Raw genomic sequence first — 17,795 nt, 5'->3', positions numbered from 1 at the left:
ACAGCAAAGAACAGCGTGGTGTGCGAATGTCACTTGGTGCTTCCCCTCAGGCCTTGCAGAGAGGAGCTCACTAGTGGGACACCCAGCAGACTCCCACAGACTCCACAACCACCACGTGGCTCCAGAGCCACCCTGAGGCCGAAGCAAGTAAGAGTCCGTCAAACCCAGGTTTAAAGCCCAGTTTATTAACTTCAGCCCACAATGCTCACTAACTGTGTGAGTGCTTGGGAAGTTTCTCAACTTCTCTGAGCTCTTAATATCAATAGTAGCTTTTGGCCAGCGTGCAAGACCATTCAAACCACACTACATTCCTTTAGAACTCTTTCAGAACAGCCAAGCTCACTGGCAATGTGGGCTGCTCCGGACACACAAAGAACAGAAAAAGGAACTGGAAAGAATGCAATGGAAAGTTCAAATATGGAAAATTCTCAGCACCCTCTATGATTACCTTTGCTTTTCTTCAAGCACAGCCAAGCATTTTACATAGATTATGTTGTTCAGGCCAAGTCTTGAGGAGTGACCAGTAAGTACTCATCCCAACCCTTCTACCAGAGGGGAACTGGAGAATGAAGGAATGAACTGCACTCTCCCTTCGGGCAGGAGCTCTGTCTCCTTATCCTCCCCGCCCTGCCACGTACAAGCACAGGGCCTGGCAATGAAAGGTTTGCTCAATGAAACAACCACAAGTCGACCTGCACAAAGGCAGAGCAACCGGGGGTGAACAGCACAGCTAACGTGTACTGAGCACTTGGCTGTGTGCTGGGCAGTTTCAAGTGCTTTCCGTGTATTCCTTTATCCTTCATCGAAGCTTGAAGGCGGCCTTGTGAAATGGGGTATTACCAGGGAACTGAGACCCAGAAGGGCTCAGTAATTTGCCTAAGGTCACTTAGCTGGGAACTGGTTTGTCAGACTTCAGAGCCTGAGCTTTTAACTAGCATTAAGCTACAGCCTCCTTGGTTAAAGTTATACTTCTTCAGTTGGTTTTCCCACCTCAGTTGCTTAATTACATCCAATAAAATCCCCAAACCAAATAAAGCCAGTATTTTGTCTCTGAGGGAAAGATAAGGGCTCAGCCCCATGGGCTCCCACTCTGGGAACAGGGTCCTCCTTGGCAGCGAGGAGGAGCAGCAGGTGCGGGACTCCTCCCATCTTTGCCCCTAAGGTCGTATTTTCCATACTGATTTACTGAAGGCTTCCTCCCGCAGTGGAACACAGGGCCAATGTTCCCTCTGTTCCCTCCTTCAGCATTTATTGAGTGCCCTGCACCGGCACTGAACCAGGGGTGGCGAACACAATGGGAAAATAGCTAAAAAAAGGTCATGACCACTGTCCTTGAGGGGCTTGCAGTCTAAAGAAAATGCAATCACAAAGCTAAAACTGCAACCAGGAGGGGAAAATACAGCGAGAGCTCACAACAGGTAAGACTAGGAGCCAGTCAGGAAGGTCCAAAGTGGTTTCTGGGAGGAAGGTAAGTTAGAAGTGAGATTGTCGGGGTGGTTAGGATGTGGGTGACTAGGGAAGAGAGACAGAAAGAACATTCCAGGCCGATAAAATGAAAGAAGCAAAGCCCTTTAGTTAGGAGTGGTTGAGAAAGTAGGTAGGAAAGTCACGTAAGCGGGGACCACACTGTGCAGGGAGGTGGCAAGATCAGATTTGCCTTTTAAAAACACCTTCCTCCTGGCAGTTTTCACTTGCACAAAACTCCATCCCAGGGGGGTAAAACTACATAAGTGAACTTTCTGCAAAGAACATGTGCTTCTATGCCTAGGTCTTTTACCTCAGGGAGGACCGTACTGATGGCTGCTGGGGCCCTTGTGTGCTGTGAGCATGTGCTTTCAAGCCCTAGCACCACAGTGACTGGCTCCAACAGACGGGACACCGCTGGTCACCAAACAAAAAGCATGGGCACAAAAAAGCAAGAATGACCACCACGGGCCTGGAAAGAACACTTTTCACAATGGAAAAGGATGAACAAACAGTATGCCTTCTGCACATATGCAAAAAATTATCGCATCCCTTTGGTGGCAGCATATTTGCGGGACTAACAACATTTTCCTTAAGAGTTTCCAGGTGTTCCAGCAGCAATTCTTAGCTGAGCCACAGCAAAGGTCAACTTAATCAGCACAGGAACGTCCAAAGTGCCAGCACACAAGGAGGCACTGGGCAGTGACAGTCCTCCAGGCCTGGCTTTAATTTGCCAATTTCTGGGGCTGGAAAGCTCTGCCAGCAGCTGGCAACAGCATCTTCATGTCCTTAGTAAAGCACTGAATTTCAAAGTAAAAAACTAGGAAAATTAAAGTATTTCACAGGATGCTAAAGCATAGGAAGCCAACTAACTACCTTGGCTGCTGGATATGAATGAATTTGAAGCACCACCTTTGTCTGGCTTTCCTTATGGGGAAAAGAAACAGTTTCCAATGGAAACATCCAATTCCACAAATCATATAACAAACACATATATATCTCCCCCTTCCCCACGTGCCGGGCACTGTGCTGGATGCTACAGCTACGGCAATGAGCATGAGATTCTGGGAGAAGAGATCCTGCCTCTGGCTATTCGGCTGGGTGGGTACCTTAAAAAGTCTTCTGTCAAAACCCTAGAAATACTAGATATAAAACAGTATCCACTTAATCATACAGCTGAGCTTATACAAAAGCAAGGAGGGTCCCCTGGAGCCAAAAATGTTGTGGGAAACTAGAAAGTACACTGGTAAATGAGCGCAAGCCTTTCCAACTGCCCTGGAAAGGGGCTGTTTGTTCCTCGGCCGCCTACCTGAATCTGGGAGTCGGCACCAAGTGCCAATATCGAGTGAGGATCCTGGGGGGGCAGAATGGAGAAAAGAGCCCACTGGCAAACAATGACAAAAAACTCTGAACTGAGAACAAAAAAAGTATCTCCTCTAAAAATCTGTAACCATAGGCCTTTCCACCAGCTAGTGTGAGACTTGAATTGTACTACTACATGGTCTGAGAATCCCCAACCCCAAAATTTAACAACAAAAAAGTGGCCTTAGGCTGGGAATAACTCTGTGATATCTGGCAGAAGAAATGTAAAACTCTGATATGACCTACCCTCGGTCAGGGCATGGCGGAGTCCCGCAAATAAAGCTGGGTTGTATTTTGAACTTCAAAATACAAATATTTATGCATAAATAATATATTTAAAATATTATCAAAAAGACCTGGGAAATTCAACAGCCAGATAAGACTTCCTGAAAAAGACAAGATAATAGAACGAGCTATAGATAAACTATAATATAAGCATGTTTCAAATGCTTAAAACCAAAAAGAATAAAAAACATGAGAAAAGAACATACTAAAAAAGAGACAGAAAACAAAGCTGGGGAAAAAAATAAAACTTGTAGAAAAGTAGTTATTGAAATTAAAAACTAAACAGATGGATAACACAGAGATCAGACTAAGGTAAAGAAAGAATTGGTGAGCTGGAAAAGAGATCTGAGAAAATTACCACACAAAAGGCTTCTACCAATTAAGACAAAACATAGAAATGGCAAATGAGAAATAAAAAGCTCAAGAAAGAAAGGAGAATGGAGGAGAGGTAATATTTAAAGAGATAACTGAAGAATTTCCAAGGCGAGAGGGAAGGAAGAGAATGGGGGGAAAAGGTACAGGGAACAAGAAGCATAAATGGCAGGTAGAAAACAGACAGGGGAGGTTAAGAATGGTGTAGGGAACAGAGAAGCCAGAGAGCTTATCCGTACGACCCATGGACTAAGGGAGGGGAAGGTTAGAGGGGGCGTTTAGGGTGGAGGGGGACAGAGGGCAGAAACAATGGGACAAGTGTAATAGCATAGTAAATAAAATATACTTAAAAATGAAATTTTATTTTAAATTAAAAAAAAAAGGAATTCCAAGAACTGATTAAAGACAGGGAATTCTCAAACAATAATAAAACTCACATCTGGGCACACTGTTTGAAACTGGACAACTACACAAAGACAAAAAGACCTTAAATCCATTCTGGTGAAGACAACAGAAAATTTCACTTGTTAAAGTGAAATCAGAGTTTAAAGCAGTGTATTCTATTAATAGACTATTATTATAAAAATAAAAATAAAATAGAAAATATAATAAAATTGTTAGGTACTGCTTAAAAATAAGCTTCATAAGTATGATAAAATAGAATAGGACAAAGGGCCTTTGACGGGGTGGTCGGGAAAGGGTTCCCGGAGAAGGGGACATCTGGGAGGATCCCTGAATGGAGAAGCAGATGGCCTTAGCCGGCCCACGGGACCAGGGACCAAGGCCCCCGGCATGCCACGTGCATGAAGAGACGTTGGCGCAGGGATGAGCCTGGTGCACTCAAGGGCAAAAAAGCAGATTAATGAGGATGAGCACACAAAATTGCAGGAAGAGAGGCTCGAAGAAAGAGCTGAGAATTCGGCAGAAGCCAGACCTCAAGTGCTTTGCACAACATTTAAAATAATATCCAAAGTACCACAGTTTGTAAATTCACTGTTGGCTAAAACAGCTAGGTTCTCCCTAGCTCATGGCAATTTGTATAAATGTCAAAATATTTTTGCAACCCTCATATCTACCTTTCAATTTGGGCTCCTTCCTTTTTCTTTTCTTTTTTCTTTTTTTTGCCCCCCACTACTCCAGCTGTGGCTGCTAGTGCAGAGTAAACAACAAACTCAACACTCCTTCCATTTTTGAGTCAGGAATGGCTTTCCAGGAAGCAGACCCAATTCCACAGCTATCTGACTTTGGTAATGTTCTGTAACCAAAGGGTAACAAAGTCTTCATCAACAAGACAGACTGGAAATGACTGAATGAGAAAAGTTAGTAAGAAACTTAAACTTATAATCAGCTATTTTTTGTTCTATTCCAGGCAGAATCTTTGATTTCTGAAAAGGAAACACTTCCAGGTCCCCCGAAAAAGCCTTGGTGGTCGTCGTAAAAAAATGTTCTTTAGAGTTTTGTGGATTTACCTCTTTTACAACAAGAAAGTTACGCTCACGTTTGCCCTGATTCTGGTTTTAAGGTTGTTTGAAGAGCTGAGGAAAACAAGGATTGTTGAAGGGCACACATGCCGAAGTGGCTGGAAGGAAGTTACGGAGGAGCTGGAGCTGGAGCTGGGGGGAGGGGACGCAAGCTCTGGGAGAGGGAGGATTTGGCGAGGAGTCCTGGCCGGCCTGTCAGTCTATCTCCCTCCCTCTGAGGGGAGGGATTGTTAGGTCCCAGTTTTGTCTCCATCACAATATACACTGCACAGGACAGTTTGACGCCCCCGCCTTTCAGATAAAATGCAGGCCATTGCTAATAAGGTAACCAGTCTGCTTTGTATGAACTGGGATATTAGGAATAAACTTTTATGCTGTTTGGTGGAGTTCAGTGATTTTTCAAAAGGACCTTGGCGGAGGGGCAGGCTGCCCGACGCCAACCAGTAAATCTCATCCGAGGAGGTTCAGCCTCATCCCCCACATTTGGCACTGTGCCCTTAGGGCCCCTTCACTTCAGCTTCCTGGGCTCAGGAACAGCGTCTGCCATCCTCTAGTTGGAAAGTGCCTTTAAGGATAAAGCCAAAGGGAGCTACCGACAGACTTGAGATGAGCCTAGAACCGATGGGGGCCGCTGCTGCTCCGAGATTTGGCTGTGTGATGCTGAAGGGGAGTCCAGGGGCCTCGGATGTGGTGGGGGCGGGGGTGCTCTCGCTGCCACCTGTGCGGGCCTCTGGAACAATCCTATCAGTTTTCCCTTAAGAATGATGCTCCGCAAGCATCTGAGGAAGGAGGGCGCAGTGAATCCGAACTAAATAGGGCCTCTCACACATAAGCGAATACACCCCAAACTGGCAATGAACACAGACAACAAATGCAACGAAACAGAGATGTGCTGTTTCCCACGGGCCCCGCATCACCCGGGCGTTCGTTAAGAATGTCGCTGGAGAGCCTCTGGGGGCAGAGACCGAGGAGCTGCCTTTAGAACATAGTCCACTGATCATGTTCACATACATTCAAGTTTGAGAACCACTGCCCTCGATCTCCAATAAACATAAAATACACGCAGTTCTTGCCCCTAAATGTGGAAGTCTTAATATTCTTTTTCTAGAATCCCAAACACATCCCAACACAGTTACCCCCACAGTAGCCACTTAGAATCAAGACACATTAAATTATTTCTAATCTTTCTGCCTCGGGCCAAACACAATTTTTTATATTAATTTTATTTATTGATTTTTAGACAGAGGAAGGGGGAGAGAGAAAAAGAGAAACAACAATTCCTTGTTCCACTCACCCATGCACTCATTGGTTGATTCTTGAATGTGCCCTGACCGGGGATTGAACCCGAAACCTTGGCGTATCGAGATGACTCTCCAACCAACTGAGCTACTTGTCCAGGGCTCATAATTTTTCTTTTAAAGTAACATAGCAGTTGGGTATACTCCTATCCTCACCAGCACTGCTGCTGCCAAAGCTGCATTGAAACTGGATCCTTATTAAATGGCCCCCAAACAGAGTAGCCAGCAAGAAATTAAAATCCATTTCCTGTGTTGTTATTAGGAACCTGAATAACAAACTCAGATAAAGCCACTTCACCCTGGTAGGAAAATCCCAGAACAGAGACTGGAAGTTGCAGCACACCCCATGGTTTCATTAACAGCTAGGCTACTCGTCAGCGTCCAAGTGCAGGCAGGCCTGTGGGGTCAGACTGCCTGCAGCAGGATGGGTACTGGGTTAATGGGCCACTCTTCCCACACCCCGACACTTAGAAGGAAAAGCAGTCCTGCTATTGAGGTACCCCCGACCCTGGGCAATCCCTCCACACTGATCCCTTCTGCCACAGAACACATGCACTGGGAAACGCGGCACTGCAGCCAGAGCTGGTGCAGAGAGCCGAGACCCACACCCGCAGGTAGCAGTGCCTCTCTGGCTGGGCAGGCGGGCACTTCAGCTGGCTGCCATGTGTCCAGAGTTGGCCCGATGAGGGCAGGTCCTTTCCTTCCCATGCAGCATGACTGCCCCCTTCCTGCTTGAAAGCAGGGATCGCACATGGGGGGAGCCCTCAGGACACAGCGGGCCAGCTAATCAGTTCTCTACCCACGTCTCCTTGTTTCAATTTTTTAAGAAATGAAATTGCCAACATTTTAAGATGAAAACAATGCACCCAGAAATTCAGATTCCCAGCCTCTCTTGAAAATTCAAGACCCACATGTTGGGGCCTTAGGGCCAAATCTGTCCTAGTCACAGACGTCCCTGAGCTCTGACAGCACCACGGCCTCCCTCAGTCCTGCTGTCCAACACCCCCTCCTCTGCTCAACTCGAGCACATGCCTGCCTGGCCCCTGTGGGCATCTGGCTAACTTCTCTTGCTCTCAAGTTCAGTCACAGACCACTCATCCCCTTACCTTGAGGTTCAAACATGGCACAGAGGCCTGAATACAAACAGCAGACACCTGATTTCACTACACTGAGGCTCGAGAAAACCTTCCCCAGGACATGTAAAACAGCTACCTGGTCAAAGAGAAGGGCCCTCTTTCCTGCACAGGGAGCTCCCTCTGCAGAATCAGGAAAACCTCCTGCCACCACACTCAAGAGATGCGACAGAGAACCAAGTCCTGCCTGGTGACTGCGCTTTCATGCATTTGGCTGGGCTTTTCCTGGTTGCTGACGTGATTTACAAGAGATTCACCAGTTTCATTTGACGGTGGAGCGGCACACGTGGGGTTTCATGGACACGGTCCTTCCGCATTGTAAGCAAAATTCTAACTTTAACCCCATTTTTGGTCAGCAGTTCTCTCCCCCAGCAGCAGGCTTTGTTGGGAGCTAAAGAAAAAATGGCCGGGCCTGCCTGGGGTGTCCGTGTGTCCGGAGACCTAGTGCCTGTAAGCAGGTCCACACGTGTGACAAGGAAACAAACGGCTGACTTCTGCCTCAGACAAAGGCCACAGAGTACAAACGGTCTCCCCGCCCTGGCTGGTGTGGCTCAGTGCGCTGAGCCCTGGCCTGCAGATTCAAAGGTCGCCAGTTCGACTCCCAGTCAGGGCACAAGCCTGGATGGCGGGCCAGGCCCCCAGGTGGGCATTCGAGAGGCAACAATCAGTGTTTCTCTTGCACATCAATGTTTCTCTCCCTCTCTTCCTCCCTCCCTTGCCCTTTTTCTAAACATAAATAAAATCTTTGAAACACGGTGTCCCTGCAAACAGATACAAGATTAAAAAGAAAACCACATACACACACAACTTCAGATTCCAGAGGCTCCAAAATACTCTTAATAACTTTAAAGATCTTCCTTTCTGAACTGAGACCTTACACTTAAAAATGAAAAGGTAATTTAGAAAAGGGAGAATTTAGTCTGTTATCAGAGATGGATTAATAAAATAAGTGTAGCCTCGCCCTGGCGGTTGGCTCAGCTGGTTGGAACATCGTCCCATACATATGGTTGTGGGTTCAAGTCCCGCTCAGCTGGGGTGCAGGGAGGCAACTGGTCGATGTTTCTCAACCTCTCTCTTTAAAGTCAATAAACATCCTCAGGTGCAGATTTAAAAAAATAAAACAGCTATTCTTTAAGCTGCATAAAGCTATTTGGGCACTGCTGAGACCCTACCCTTCAGGAGGCTGCTTATACAGATTATTCAGACGAAGTGATAAAACGTCAGTTTCAGAAGAGCTGGATCTTATCTACTGGCCATAAAAAATAACCCCATACCCATACTCTTGACAAGACATAGTACCTATTGATTAGGGGTGACCAAGATGTCATGCTTCTAGCCCCCGCTGGTGTGGCTCAGTGGATTGAGCACTGGCCTGTGTACCATATGGTTATAGGTTCGACTCCCAATTAGGGCACATGCCTAGGTTGTGGGCCAGTTCCCCAGTAGGGGGCGTGAGAGAAGCAACCACACATTGATGTTTCTCTCCCCCTTTCCCCCTCTTCCCCCTCTAAAAATCAAATAAATAAAACCTAAAAAAAAAAGATGTCACGCTTCTAGATCTCCAAGCAGATAACCGACACATATTGTTTAGAAAGCAGCAAAAAGAAAGCGCACCGACTTCTCCTTTACAAACCATCCCTTTTCCCCCCAGGCCTGTGACTCCTGCAGCTGCTCCCGAAGCAGAGAGGAGCCCCCCAGTCACCAGCAGTTTCCAGCTCGGAGTCCCTGCACTACTGGCGCCAGGAGCCAGACCACTGTTCGCTACAAGGCCCCTCCTGCACATCGCAGGATGTTTATCCGCAGGGTCCCTGGCTTTTCCTCGCTAGACACAGGTATCAACGCCACCCACCCCTTGTTATAACAACCGATGATGTCCAAACATTGCCGGAGGTCCCCTGGAGAGGGGGCAGAGTTGCTCCTAGTTCAGAACCACCGTTCCAGACAAATCTTACCACACGGTTTGGTGTAGTCGTGTTCCACCCAGTCTTGCTGTCCGATGACTCACGGGCGCCCCAACCCTCTGTGAGCCCCCCGAGAGCAGGACTGCCGTCCATCTCCCAAGCGCACCTGCCCTAGCAAGGGATCAGACATGCTACCCACCCCTTCAGAAAGTGCTGATCCTGGGGGCTGAGGGTCAAGTACCTCCAGGGGCTAGTCCTGTCCTGGGCCTCAGCTACGAGGCAGAAGGAGGGAATCCTCCAAGCATTAGGCCAAGGCTGTGGCGTGGTGACGAGATTTCACATGACCACTGCGAGACCTACCCATGGCTCCCTGGCCACCACAGGTTTATAGTAACTCAGCATAATCTGAGCCTGGGCCATAAATCTGGAACCTCACCCAGAGACGGGGGAGTGATCGCATCTCCTATTTTTGTTGGCAGCCTGCCTCCTCACCACACTCCAGAGCCACACCCAAGGAGTGGGAGGTCACAGGTACCCACAGCACTGCCTGGTGGGTAACCAGGGATTTCCAAACCCCTGCTGAAAGCCACACAATACGACGCCCGGCAATACTGGAAACCGCAGATGTCGCCATGTGTTTCCCAGCTCAGTGGGAGCTCCCGAGAGGAGTGTTAAGCAAGAGAACCAAACAATAATAAATACCCTGGCCTCCTTGATGCAGTGCCCAAGGGAACCAGTCTTTATGCAACACAGGCCCAGCAGACCCTTAGGCACTTACAGGAAAGTCACTGTGTCACACTCCAGCCATTCTCAAAGCCTGCCCTCCTCTCTCCTGAAAGCATACAGCTTTCCGCCGCTGCCCTGCCTCTCCCTTTCAGTTAAAAGAGAAAGACAGGTCAAGCCAGTCACCTAAGATTGAAATCACCATTTCCAGAAACCAGCAACAGAGGCCTCTGGTGAGGTCCAGGGTGCGAGCCCAGTTGAGCCCTGCCCAGAGAAGCAAAGCCAGAGAGGGGCACAGAGATGGCCAAAGCCATCAACCTGCAGGGTTGTTCCACCTGCAAATGAGCACAGGGCCAAGAAGCCCTGGGCGTAGAGTTAAGAAACCAGGATCTGGCTGGTAGGGAATTAGGGCAGGAAAAGAAATGCTACAGCCCAGTTTTTTAAGTAGTCCAAAATCATCCTGTTTTTCTGGACTAAAATTTACCTCTTCAAGGGAAAGGGGTGGGAGGGGGTGGATCAAACACAAGGGATATCACTGAATGTTTCCTTTGGCTCTGCCCTGGATGTACGTTTCAAAATCATCAGACAGAGTCTTCCTTTCTCCTAAATTATTGTCCAGTCCCCCGGTTTCTCTTTGCTTTGGTAACAGGAATGTGGTGAAAAACAAGCCACATTCCTCTAAAAAAGCGCCTTCTTGCCACAGAGATGGTTGGGGTCTAAAAATTCACCTAAAAAGGCTTCAAGGACAGCCACCCTTCCTCGCCTTTAGGGGACAGTAGGGTGACAGCCACCCTTCCTCACCTTTAGGGGACAGTAGGGTGACAGCCACCCTTCCTCACCTTTAGGGGACAGGGACGGAGGTGTTCGGTGGTGCCGTCTTTTACAAGACTTTTACAAGTCAGTTCTGAGAAGGATTTTGGCTCCAACCTCAGGTGGTACAAACAGCAAGTGTCACCTTGGGCTGTGCTCCACCACGCACGGCCACTTCCCTTCCAAGCAGGGTCTTGCCCAATCTGTCCTGAGCCTGGGAGAGGCTACGCACACACGGGAGGACACTGATGGCTAGGAGTCAACACTTAGTCCCCTGCTGACCACAGGGCACGCAGGGCGAAGGCTGACACTGGTGCAGGTGCCACGCCAGGACCTGCACGAGCAGGACAGCACTGGGACAACCTAGTCCCGTTACCTGCGTGATCCTGAAGAGGCGACACCTCGAATTTCAGTTTCCTCATGGGTGGCTGTCTGGATGAAATAATGAAAGTACCATGGAAATATCAGCTAATGTGCAGTGGTGTGGTGGGTAAACAAGAGGCTGGCAGATCCCCCTCCCTCTGCCTGAGGCTGGCTCTCACCACTGCACCTCGGTGTTGTCCCTGCGAGAGACCCTCAGAGCTCTCACCGTGCCCAGGGAGCTCCCCCTCCCCATGGGGTTCAACATGCTGGTCGCCCTGACAGTCAACCTCAGGCCGGTCAAGGGGCTGTAGGTAGATACCAGTGTCCCCTTGCCAGAGTGCAAACAGCACCTTGGGCCAGAAGTTGGTCCCTCTTACATGTCCCGACCCATGACAGATTCTAACGTGGCAGGGCACGTGACCCGAGAGGGTGCCACACCTACCCCAGTTCTGCTGGAGCCCACTCATTGCCAGTATCAGGGACAAAGCATCTCACTTGACTGGTGTGGACAACTGGGGACACGGGGAAAGGCGACACTCTGAGGCACAAGTTATAAATTATTTCCTGCCCTCCATCAACTAGAACTTCTCTCGTCAATTGGTTGCCCCACACCTACAGTGCCGTAACCAAGACCACTGGACTGAGGAAGGAAAGGGCTGCCAGCAGAGAGCCATCTCTCCACTGCTCTGAACCCCTGGAGCACCCGTTCCCCTCGCCCGTCGCCCGTCACTCAGCAGCGCCACCTGCCGAACGTCCAGTTTCCTGCGCACTCGTTCTACTCCTACCCGAGTGTAAACTCTTTGGGGGCAGGGACCTGAGTTTATACCTCTTTGTACACACAACATGCTCTGAATAGAATAGAAACACAATACTTTTCCGATACAGAATGTTGGTCATAAGAATCCTCTAGCCTTACAAAAACCAATGCCTTCTGAATCAAACAGGAAAACAAATTCATACAAATCAGCAGACTAAGAACATTCTATTGCAATCTTGTGCTCTAGAAATCAGTCATCCATCTGTTAGGTATATGTGATAAATTCTCTCTTAACCAGAAAACTCATTTTCTGATCTCGCCAGATAACAAAAGAACAGCACACACTCAATGGTGTGTTTTATCTAAAATTTGGTACATGGTGCCATTCCCAAAAAGTTCGGCAGGTGACGCTCTTCCGAACTTCAGCTCCTCTGAAGCACAAAGGCCATTCTTCAGTCAACGCTGCATGAGTTCTTCCAAAGCAGGTTAATACAGCTCCCTGGAAGGAAGCGACAGGTCTCTCTGCCCTTTAGAGACACTGAGTTCACGCCACAGAGGAGACCGAAGAGCCCCAACACTTTCCTCCTCTGTGACATAAGGGACACCAATACTTGCTGAGCCAAGTTCTTTAACACCAAGACTCACGGGAGGAGAGTTTCCTTTCTCATCCACAGGAGAAAACAAAAACACTCCCAACCTGATCCGTCTAGAATGCTCTTTCCCCAGCTCGTGAGTCTGGTAAACTCCTGCTCATCCTTCAAGATTCAGATCAGGTATCACCTTCTCAGGAAAGCCTTCCAAGCCACTGCCCCTCCTCCAGCCTGATTTACACGCTTTCTCACCCACTGTTATCAGAGTCCCTGGGGACTCCTCAGTTACTGTCTCAGCACATTGTCCTGTAATTACTTCCTTGCTACTAAAGGGGGGAGGGGGGCTCTCTCAAAGTGTAACCAGAAACTACCAGGGTCAGAACCACCCTGAGAACTTCACAGAAATGCGTATCCCTGGATCCCACCCAGACCTACTAAATCTGCATTTTAATGAGCCCAACTCACAGGCGATTGTTATGCATTTTGAGAAGAACTGCATTTGAGTGTGAGCTTCCAGGACATAAGGACTGTGCTTTAGTTTGTCTTACCTTGACCCCATTCCTTAAGAGTTCAAAATCTCCGTCCAGTGGCATTCTTCGGTAAATGCCACATGCCTGACAGCCTTCACAGATCAAAACGCAACTGAGCACGCAGAGAAGAGCAGTGTCTGATCTGGCCCTCGGGCCACCCAGACACAACCTTCAGAAAATGTGCCCCAACTGGCCCCAACTGGAACGACACAGCAGTCCTGCACTATCTCAGACACTGGTCAGGGCAGTCTAGGCAGTGAGAAAAACCTTCAGGCTTTCCAATCAGAAAAGCAGGGTTAAGTCCCGGCAGGGCAGCTCACTCGGTGGGAGCACCGTCCTGACCCATGTTGGCGGGTGGCCGGGGCGCACACGAGAATCAACCAGTGAACGCACAGGTGGGTGGGGCAGGTCTACGTCTCTCTCCCTTCTTCTTCCTCTTTCTAAAATCAAAAAATTAACAACTTTTTTAAAGAGGAAATTGTCCTTAAAATCAAAAGGACCCTTCTAGAAGATTTCTATTAAAAAAATAAGTAAAAGCAAACAACAAAAGGTTTTAAAAAAAACCTTCAAGTACCATTTTCCTAACTTCCGAGCAACTTCGGGCCAATGACTCAGGCGCGCTCTGTAGAAACGGAATCGCACTATCACATAAAACAAGACTGAGTTATGTGGATTAAAGGAAAAAAGTATTAAAAGGTACTTACATATTATGTGATAAAGACTAATTACATATTTAGCTTGTCATTTTTTTAAAAACAGAATTATCACCGAGTAATCTTTAGAAGACTAGCTTTTATGGAGGTGCAATAAAGAACAGTTACACTGTCAGACACATAAATTACAGAAATATAAAAAATTATGTAACCAAAATACTCAAGGTTTTTACAGACAAGGCTTGAATCACAGAAGCCTGGGCAGAAAGGACCTTCGGGAGGTCCTCTAGTTCAGCCTTCTTCCAGGAACCAGAAACAAGAGCTGAAGATTCATTCACCTGCTGCGGATCCTGAGACGCCCCCCACAGCAACCAACCACTGCACCCTCACGCGTAACGAGTGGAGGGTACTGGATGTCCCCTTCTTGCCCCCCGATACATAAGGTTAATAGTATATTAGTACCGGCCTGGCTGTATGCCTCAGTGGACTGAGTGCCAGTCTGAGAACCAAAGGGTCGCCAGTTCAATTCCCAGTCAGGGCACATGTCTGCATTGCAGGCCGAGTCCCCAACAGGGAACGCGCACCACACATTAATGTTTCTCTGGGGTCTTTCTCCCTCCCCTCCCCTCAATAAAAAATAAATGAATAAAATCTTTTAAAAAATAGTGTACTAGTACAGTAGCCACAGCCTCCCAACTGTGCCAGCACACAATGGTAGTCACCCACTGCCTGGTGCGAGAGCTGCCGCCTACACGCCCTCCACCTCTGGAAAGGAACCCGTCCTCCAGAGCCTCTACCTCCAGCACTCCTGTCCTGTGTCCTCTAGGGATGAGAAGATAAAAATAAGTTATGTTTTTAACCCTGGCCGGGTGGCTCAGCTGGTTAGAGCATCGCCCCAACATGGGAGGGTTGTGGGGTCGATCCCGGGTCAGGGCATGTGCAAGAATCAACCAATAAATGCAGAATAAGTGGAACAGCAAATCTTTCAAATCAATAAATAAAAATTTTTGAAAAAGTTACGTTTTTAACTGAATGTCTACTCTCAGCCAGCCAAGGTGCTACTGCTTTAAACACGTATTTTGTGAAGTGCTCCCAGTAACTGAGTCAATTCTACCGTTCCCCCCTCAGAGATGAGGTTCAGAGCAGGTGGGCGGCCTGCCCTGCTGGGGCCCCCGGGCGGTCAGGACGCGGACACAGGTCTCTCTGGCTCTGCAGCCCTGCTCTGCCCTCAGTACCAGGCACGCTTCCCACCAGCCCACAGAGCACCGGAGCCTTCCTCCAGCCCGTTTCCAACACCACTCAGGAGCTTCTTCACCCAGGCCCACTGTGCCTATAGGTTAAAATGACAGTCTCGGGGGACAGAAGAGATGCTCAAATGGGACCCCCCCTTCTGCCTATCAGCTACATCAAGGAAACACCGAAGTTCAACAAGAGCAGTAATGGAATATGTGGAGCTTCTCAGAGAAGCTTACTTTTAAACAAAAATTTTAGGCAAACCAAGGGAGATCTGCTCACCCAGCGCTTTTCTGAGTGAGAGCCGACAAGCAGTCTTTGGCAGGGACTCTCTAACTAAGGCTTCTGCTCCTATCTTTTCTGTGGCTTTTCCTCACGCAGGAACAGGCAACAGGGTGCGTGTCCCTCCCCACCCCCTCTTACAGCCGGCGCTGGTTACGGTTACGCTTACGCATTCGGATACAGACATGCCTTTCAGACCAAGGCAGGGGTGGGGACGGCCAACTCTCAGAAGCCCTGGAACAAATAGTTGGCAACAGCTGTGTTCGCAGCAGCAGACAGCAGTTGGTCCCTCGCTACTGTTTTCTCCTCCCACTCTAGGTTCTCGGCTATAACGTGGTGCCCCTACTCCCGACAGTGGCTCCCAAAGCAATCAAGTCTGTTGGTTTTGAAAAACGGTCAGGAAGGCCCAAATGTAGTTGATCTCACCCCCCTACCCCCCTTCAGTGTCCAGGATGTCCCAAGCCTCGCAGCCCTGACCGCATTCTTAAAAGGAGAAAACGTTTGGGAGCCCTTCCCTTTTAAAGACGTGCCCCTTTCATCACTCGGAACTCTCTGCAATTGTGAAGAAATCTCTACCTAGCCAAATCAAAATGGAGAAGGAATAAAAGGCATTTTAATTACGAATCCCATTCTGCTGCCTCTCCCCCTCCCCCACCTCAACCTCTCAACTGTTTTCTCCATGAAGCTCTGGAACTGGTTTTAAAATATCTAATCAGAATGGACAGCCCCAAAGAGACTCAGGGATGTGGAAGGAGCCACTAGCAAACAAGAAGGGAAGACTGGAAATGTCTGTGTGGGAGCTGGCCTACTACTATAACTGCGAGACATTTTCTAAAAGGTTCCTTCCACGCCAAGCAGTAGTACCATAAACAAGCTCCGGCCCCTCTTCCCTTCCCAACCCTGACCCACACACGACCAGTTTATTACCTGTCTAAGACCCAAAAGGAAAGGCATCCTGCAACAGCATCGTCCACACTAATGTTTGCAACAAACGGCTTCTAAAAGTTAAGGTCTTGGAACGAGCATTTCCCTGGCGGGCCCGTGTGCCCACCGTCCCGGTGAAGCAGCCTTCCTGAGCAAAGCAGAGAAAGTAAACAGAGTCCTGGGCCCAAGCAGGCACTCTCTCTCCTGCTCTCCTCGCTGCTTCCCCCTGCCTGGCTCCGACCCGCCCCCACCTTCTCGTGACATATCTCAGACGCAGCAAGGCCGAAGCTGTCTGCCAAGAGGGAAATGACATCAGTTCAAGCACAGCAGAGAAAACTCCAGACAGCTGCTGTGGAACTGAGGCGGATGTGCTGCAAACCCACAATGGCCAGCCCTGGCCGCACCTAGGGCTGGAGCCTGCACGGGAGGACAGAGGCAGCCCCTGCTCCCATCAGCTCCCCCGGGCTCTGAGCGGGCTTGGGTGTGCATAAACCTGAAGCTGAAAAGAGCCACATTTCTCGGAGTAAGGGTCGGACACTACAACCCCTGAGGTACTCTTTCTCCTCCTTGGGAAAAGAAAAACCAAGTTTCACGGAACCTTCCCGCCCCGCCCCCACCCCCACCACAGTCGGTGCTTTAAAGCTGGCTGTCCCAACTCTCTGCAGGGATTGAGGCAATTCGCAGAGGGTGTGGATAGGCACCTCTTCCCGAGCTAAGGTAGGACGTGCTACTTCGGATGCTGACCTCTCGGGCCCTCGCTTCAACAGGAGAGTTTGTATTTCATAAACAAACCACGCAAGCACAGGTGCCAACATCTTTCCTCACTGGTCGTACAAAAGGTACAACAAGTCCCACCGCGGCCTCCAAGTTGCCAGTGAGGCAGATCATCTATATTTAACCCAACTCTCTTGCTTCTTAAAAGTTCACCACTTTGGGTTTGTCATGCCTTCTTCTCCAAGCTCAGTTTATGGAGAAAATGGCTAGCAGCAAGCTCTGCACAGAAAGCAAAGGCCCTGGGGTCGGTGTCCTGATCTGACTTTTCCTAGTCCGTGGCGTAAGCCAGCTCTCATCGGCCACTGTTCCCTAAGCAGCAGGTCACAGCAGCTCTCCCCGACCGGCCGGGGATCCTCCACCAGAGGACACACTAGCAAAGGACAAAAGGCCTGTGTTCGAACCTGGACGAGTAATCCGGACTCTCCTTAAGGAGAGCAATCTTCAGGGAAACTTTATAAATCTGAAGTTTCTTTCTACTAACTTCATAAGCTGCTAATTAGAGGTATATTTTCCATGACTCCAAGCAAGTACATTTCATTTTCTGCAACAATTTCCCTCCAGTGATATTCATCAAAGGCCCCTATGGGAGTGGCCCGGTGCTGGGCATAACACAGGTAAATCAGAAATGACTCTCGCAAATTAGTATCTATCACCCCCACCTAAGTCAATAAATTAGTAATACACAACACTGACAGCACGGTGAGTTGCCAAAAGTACTTTTCAATCAATCATTAGTGGATCCAGCCAAACACAATGTGCTTGCTGCAGGTCTCCTACTGACGGTCAAGGTCACACTGACTTTCCTGACAAGGAAATGAATTGAGCCAAACCAGCTGAGCCATTTCCTTGAGGCTCACGGA

General features: G+C 48.7%; 1 protein-coding gene across 2 annotated transcripts in view; it reads right to left on the bottom strand.

Moving 5' to 3' along the window:
* Positions 1-17,795, bottom strand: part of WBP1L (WW domain binding protein 1 like) — a 59,580-nt gene that overhangs the window by 18,994 nt on the left and 22,791 nt on the right. The window contains exon 1 of one of the 2 annotated variants that reach the window (XM_037159377.2): positions 16,165-16,388. The exons of the other annotated variant lie outside the window; for it this stretch is intronic. Coding sequence (XP_037015272.2) covers positions 16,165-16,191 — 27 coding nt within the window. The 5' untranslated portion in view covers positions 16,192-16,388. Of the gene's footprint in view, positions 1-16,164; positions 16,389-17,795 lie in introns of those variants that run through there. 2 annotated transcript variants of the gene reach the window in all.

Source organism: Artibeus jamaicensis, unplaced genomic scaffold, assembly GCF_021234435.1.
Source record: "Artibeus jamaicensis isolate MK-2021 breed Jamaican fruit bat unplaced genomic scaffold, CSHL_Jam_final contig_490, whole genome shotgun sequence".
Classification (NCBI taxonomy): domain Eukaryota; kingdom Metazoa; phylum Chordata; class Mammalia; order Chiroptera; family Phyllostomidae; genus Artibeus; species Artibeus jamaicensis.
The sequence above is the reverse complement of the archived record's forward strand: the minus strand, read 5'-3'. Positions and strand labels throughout refer to the sequence as shown.